We start from the raw sequence: 6,477 nt of genomic DNA, 5'->3' as shown, positions 1-6,477 counted from the left end.
GGTGAGGCGGTAAATAAGTGCAAGTTATTTTTGTCACTTCTAGTGAATACGAACATGATGTTTATATCTGAATACAAATAAAAATATATTCGTTTAAATACTCGTCCCAGGACTAATATAGCGATCTCGGCTCCCGCATCACACAGGGCGAGGCAATCCATGCACAGGCGGAAGGCAGGCGCGAACCTAGGACCTCTCGCATTAAAAGCATAGCGTCGATACCGCTGTACAAAAGAGCCGGCTCCTTTGCAAGGAGTGTATATCAGGCTTATGTCTTTGTATGTGACTACATCACCTACCAGCCCTGCTGCTACCTTCCCCCATGCATGCTACATATATATATATATATATATATATATATATATATATATATATATATATATATATATATAATATATTTCATTTTGAAAGTTTTTCATTAGTATCACCATTAGGATGGCAGTAGCAGTTTTTCTTTTTCCCCTAGCTCAATTCTAACAGAATATTCAGACCTGCTTTAATTTTGACGTATTATTATGTTTATGGATGCATTTATACATTATATAAATATATTACCAAGTACTGTAGATCTTCCATTTTAAGAAATATCGAAATATCTAAATGCTAAATCAATTACATTTTGATGTGGACATTTGTTTATTATTCAAGAAAAACAATACAGATAGATAGATAGATAGACAGACAGACAGACACAGACGAACCTGCTTTACACCATGACTGCTTTGCAGGCATAATCCATGATTTATAGCGGGTCATGATAAAACAGGTTTCATGTTGGCCAATGACGGCACATTACGTGTGCGAGAAAAAAAAGAAAACTAACGGTGAATTAAAGAGCAGTGTTTCAATACTATAAATTTAGTCGCTCTTTACATTTAAACAAACGGATATGGTTTAACTACAGGTCAAACACGTTTTGTATCATTTAACTGGAATACAATAATTGTCAACTGATGAGAGCTATTAATTAGGCATTGCACTTGGTGTTTTTTTGTGTGCATTTGTATAAGACTGACTCATTAAAATTTGGCAAAGTTGGTGTTTTGTAACTGAACTGTATTGCGTTAAGACTGCCCACGCAGCATTTGACAGGCTGCACAAAATGTCAGTTTATCAGACGAGATGATTATTGGTTAGCTGGGTTGGAAATTAATTCTATCCTGTAGTTACATAAAGCCTGCCCACGCAGCATGTGACAGGCTGCACAAAGCATGACAATAAGCAGGTTTATGAGAGGATATTAAGAGAGGTAATTTCTCACTCTGTATGTGTGTGTGTGTGTGTGGTGTGTGTGTGTATATATATATATATATATATATATATATATATATATATATATATATATATAGCGCTATATTTTGCCAAAACACGGAAGCCTTCTGATCTTCTCCGAAGTATTCAAGAGGCAGTGTAAGTTAAAGTCACATTCAATTTCGGTCTCAGGTATTGCACCCCCCCCCCCCCCCAAAAAAAAAAAACCCTGCCAGACCCTCTACCCACATTATTGACTTCAGACATGAGAAAAAAATAAAACGTACTTAAAGCATCAACTCATAAGAACGGCAGACATATCATGCCATGTCTCTTTGCAGTACACCGTGTCATTAAAATACCCCACTGAAAAGACAATGGAGGGGGCTTACAGGCTCATGGCATTATCTGAGGTCCCCAGTATTTAACAAGGGTCCCCCTCTATACACCAGAGTCGTTTTTAGCTGTTACGGTTTTGATCTGTGGTTCTTCCTGGGACTTCTTCATCTCCATTCCTTTAACCCAGGTGTAAGCGGAAGAGCCGCCCAGCACCATCAAGTTACTTGTCCACCACAAAACGCTCTTGATACTGTCATAGTAGCTCAGAGCAAGGACTGTCTGAACACAGGCTTTGGCAGTGCCTGAAACGTTATGGGTCAGAGGGCTTGTGAACTTGATCTGAAGACCAGTGACGTATCCTATAGCGAACCCAAAGACCCCTCCCAATGTCATCATACCCCAGAAGTGCAAGCTGTCCAGCTTGTCGAAATAGAAGACTGTTTGGAATTCTCCGAGAATGGCGATGAGAGGGATAAAGAGGACACAAGCATTGATGTTGTTATAGTAGGTCAGCTTCCATATACTGCCATCCACAACAGGTATTACTTTCTTGGTAAAGATAGCATTGAGTGACACACACAGACTAGCTAGTACACCAAACAGTATCCCAGACCAGGACAGCGATCCCTCAGCCCCTTCTTGATCCACTCCCAGCCAAAAGCCTCCTGTAAGAAAATAAAATAAATATTAACAATAAAGTGACAGAACAACAATCCATTGCAGTCATGCATGGGGGATGACTACATCTAGGGAAAATTAAAGTTTATTAAAGTGACAATGAACGGGCCCAAAATGAGGTGTTTGTTTAATAATAAAACTCAAACTATATTATGGTCTTAACATTTGCTTCATGTTTTCCTCAAACTAAAAAATACCCCCCCCCCCCCCACCCCACCCCCACCCCCACCACAAAAAAAAAAGTCAAAGAGACCAAGGTTCTTCTGGAATTTTGTAAAACAATGTACGAGAATGCTTTACAAAATTTATCTGTAAAAAAATTTATCGAGGGGGCACCCGTGCATTCTTTCGGGTGAGACGTCTGACTACGTATCAAGTGTGTGGGAGTATAGAACATTTACGCGAAACACTACCACCAGGTGATATTTTCCGCGATATATCTTTATTTCTACTGATTTATTATTATATTATTTATATTATTATTTATTATTATTATTATTATTCTAGTTGAAAGAACTGTTTTTTTTCTGACAAGAGTGAAAACTCGCAAACTTTAACTCTTAAAACTTGACACAACGCTCAGCTGGGATTTTTTCACTTAGTCGCCAACTACTACGATATGCATCGCCCAATCCACTACAGTGATAACGGTTAAGAGAAAGCATTTTGCATAAACTGGCACACACACAAATAACTTACCTACAATCACCCCACAGCACAGCAAGGCGTGGAACGAAGTAGTCTGCTTTAAAACCAGGTAGGACATCAAGACATTAAAGACAGTGGTCAGGGACCTTCCGACGTTGTAAAAAGCCACCCCAACATATTTCAGGCAGAGGTTGTTGAACGTGATCATGCCGATGAAAACAATGGACAAAGGTAGCACCCCCCTCGAAATCTTGGGGTCAAACCTGACCGATGGGAATTGCACATAATCCGGACACAACCTGGCGAACACGCTTATGCACCAGCACAGAATCACAGTCACAAAGCACTGGTAAAATGTCACAAAAAGAGGTGCATCCAGCTTTAAGGCAGGGCTGTCCAGCAGGTATTTATTGAGAAAGACCATGGTGATTGAAATAAACCAATAAAGCGCCACCACGACTGTTATTTTGATTGCTTTCATTAAGAAAGACTCGAACTTTCCCCCATGCTCCATGGAATCCGAACCCATAAGGGCCATTTTCAAAATTCTGGAGCGTTTGAGCTGAGTCCTGTTCATTTTTAAAAGGAAATAATAGATAATATGAATAGACTTGAAATAAGCAAGTTTCAGGGTACCAGTTTTGAAAGAGTTCCTTCAATTACACGTCCCCGCGTACAGTACGTAAACAAATGAGGGCTACCTTGTCCAATCCCACTTCCTGGATCCTCTTCCTGCAAGAGAAAGACGTAGCACCAAGACTCTGTTTTCTTAAAGCGACAGTATCCTTTTGTAATTGATGGGACAAACGCAAAATTAGCATTAGGATGCCCAATGTCACATCTATTACAGAAATACCCACATCAAAAGTATCAAAACATAACAGGAAAAGTTATGTCACTGATTTCATTTGTATTCCTAATTCTTAGAGAACATGTGTAATACATAAAATTTCTACTGAACTACAGTATGCAATGTTTGTGTAATGTCTATCCGTTTGCATTTCTGTAATTTACTAAGCTGTGATAATGTTAATATAATTACTTTTCTGACATAATAAAGATGTTTTGCAAAATAAAACAATACCTGTCACCAGCTATAATATTCTGGTTCTTCCTTTGTTCTCTTACATTAATTCAGGCTATACAAATATTTGTAATACAACTCTAAAGATAAAGAGCTGCATTCAGTCATTGCATTTGCATATTCTAAACTGAACAAGGAAGCAAAGCGGGGCTAGCGCTAATATTGCTTGTACATTTTAAAAGCTTGCTTTGCACTCGTTTACAATTTAATATAGTAAACATTTCATATGCGCCTGACGCCGTTTCTGATCAATTCAAAAGCCACATCAGCATCGTGATCATACACATTTAAAACACGTTAAATCGTGATAAACGCGGTACTAATGTGATTAAATACTGTAAAACACTTTGTGTGATTACTTTAGTATGTGCATTGCAACTTCAGAGTATTTCGCCATAGTGGCCTAATTCAAGGCAGTCCTGCACTTTGATTAATGCTAATATCATGAATGACCAGTTTGTTAATAATGAGGGTGGGACGAGGGTCATATTTCAATTCGTTTTTTTTAATTATTGTGTGCACTGAATATTTTACTTCTTCCTTTTTATTTATATATATATATATATATATATATATATATATATATATATATATATATATATATATATATATATATATATATATAAATATGATGATTAATATAATAAATTTCAAGTGTATTATAATGTGTTTTAAAATGATTCTATATAATCTTAAGATATTCAATCTGTTTACCAGATTAAATTGTTCGTGTTAACCAGAGAAACAAAATAAACGATATTGTACGTTGTGACCTATGGAATTCCATCTTTTAAAGAAACTTGTGTACCAAATAAAATCTATTTGTAATTACCTTGTGTTGTGGTCCTAGGGTCAAAGAGAACCTGCAATGAGGAATTAGAATAAGTGTTACCAAGTATTCGATTCCAGAGTATCAGAGTATACAAAAATTAATGGACCTGGTGCCCTTACCTTTCACCAGATGGTGTAGTTTGGCTACCTATTGTGATTAGAATAAATATACTTACCACTATTTACTTGTTCATCGTGACATTAAGAAAAATAAACTTGTGACCCACTCACCCACCTGAGACGGAAACCTGTGTATCCTATGTTTCAGGATGTACAGACAAAGCACTCGATTGTGTTAGCTCTCCAACTGGTCTCCAGGCGACCCGATATCCAATCGGTGCCTTTCTCTAAGCGTGCGCCACAAACTTTTGCATGTTCTGCAGAATGTGTTTACTTGGCTGCAAATTACTTGCTGAAACACCAGACAGACCTGTTTGACTGGTAATTGATTTGATTTATGTGTTTGTTTTTGCAAATCTGATGAAAACTATAGGTTACGGATGTAACCCCTGTTAAGTGAAAGAGAAGATGACTGCCAATTATACTTTTGGAATATGCCTGTTGTCGGGTATTCCCGAGCATTTTATGTCAAAGCTGCTGATAGACCCCCTCCGCGGAGTGACATCCTCGGTCCCGCCTCACCGAGGTAATAAATCACTGCGCGGAGACGTCAGTCTCGTTTGCATTGAACCTGCGAACGCGAGTGAACCTCACAAGGTTGACGGCCATCTTCTCTTTCAGGGAACTGGGTTACATAACCTATCGTTCTCTTTCAATTCGAAGATGACCGCCAATTATACTTTTCGGAAAGCATACCATAGCCGTCGTGAGGGAGAATGAGCAGACAGCATCTGACGGACGCTACCGCCATCTAGTGTTGGTGGTGTGAGTGTGCAACCTCAGGGACCTGGTGCCTATTAAAGGCATAGAGGGATCCACCACATTAAGTCGGTAGAACCTAGTAAATGTATGTGGGGTAGTACAACTAGCCACAGTAAATATATCTGTCAGCGAGGCACCTCTGAAGAGGGCCCATGACGTAGCCACACCTCTGGTTGAATGCACCTCCTCCCTCCCGGGTGGGGGTAGGCCAGAATTAGTATACGTAGTTGAAACCATGTCCACAACCCAATGGGACAGTCGCTGCTTAGAGAGGGCTTGACCTCAGGTCCGTTCATCACGATAAATGAAGAGCTGGTCAGACTCACACAGCACTCTCATTCTATTCAATAAGCATCTCAATTCCCGAACTGGGCAGAGGGAATTTAATCTCTCATCTGACTAGGATAAGAGTGAAGACAACCTACAGAGATTTTATATGCATGTGTCTTACTGAGAGACGTGGAAGATGTGAGGAGATACACGGCTAGCAGGCAGCAACGTACAGAGCAGGCTCTGGAACAGCTACTCAATCACTCAGATAATGAACTGCTTCACGGAACAAGGCAAAGATGTAAATGTGCAGTACATTCAGTAAAAGTTTAGAACTGACATACAAAACACTAAACAAAAGCATTTTCTCATTCAGGAGCGCAAACGTTTTGCAATGTGTTGTTGTCCCTGTATCTGTATTGTTTATGCAAGTGGAAGGGCTTGCCTCCCAGCCGCTGTGTTTTTCTCTTAGCTGTCGGTGTCTAAGTGACTTC

General features: G+C 39.2%; 1 protein-coding gene across 3 annotated transcripts; it reads right to left on the bottom strand.

Annotated features, from left to right (window-relative positions):
- Positions 1-1,472: 1,472 nt before the first annotated feature.
- Positions 1,473-5,520, bottom strand: LOC121294438 (GDP-fucose transporter 1-like). Of its 3 annotated transcripts, XM_041218122.1 has the most exons (4): positions 5,067-5,520; positions 4,833-4,863; positions 2,968-3,648; positions 1,473-2,255 (listed from the first exon to the last, which is right to left on the bottom strand). In XM_041218122.1, the coding sequence occupies exons 3-4, from the start codon at positions 3,491-3,493 to the stop codon at positions 1,693-1,695; spliced, it is 1,089 nt and encodes a 362-aa protein (XP_041074056.1). In that variant the 5' UTR covers positions 3,494-3,648; positions 4,833-4,863; positions 5,067-5,520; the 3' UTR covers positions 1,473-1,692. The 3 variants fall into 3 exon arrangements, with proteins under 3 accessions (XP_041074056.1, XP_041074054.1, XP_041074055.1); XM_041218120.1 differs by lacking the exon at positions 5,067-5,520 and having other exon boundaries at positions 4,833-5,060; XM_041218121.1 differs by lacking the exons at positions 4,833-4,863; positions 5,067-5,520 and having other exon boundaries at positions 2,968-4,104.
- Positions 5,521-6,477: the final 957 nt, after the last annotated feature.

The sequence above is a fragment of the Polyodon spathula genome, chromosome 19 (assembly GCF_017654505.1).
Source record: "Polyodon spathula isolate WHYD16114869_AA chromosome 19, ASM1765450v1, whole genome shotgun sequence".
NCBI lineage: Eukaryota > Metazoa > Chordata > Actinopteri > Acipenseriformes > Polyodontidae > Polyodon > Polyodon spathula.
The sequence above is the reverse complement of the archived record's forward strand: the minus strand, read 5'-3'. Positions and strand labels throughout refer to the sequence as shown.

Bases quoted from the DNA above. Each gene is read 5' to 3' on its own strand.
- LOC121294438 (XM_041218122.1), bottom strand. From the start codon at position 3,493: ATGAACAGGACTCAGCTCAAACGCTCCAGAATTTTGAAAATGGCCCTT. The intron at 2,256-2,967 runs GTAAGTTATTTG...ATTTTCTTACAG, and splicing joins GTGCTGTGGGGTGATTGTAG to GAGGCTTTTGGCTGGGAGTG.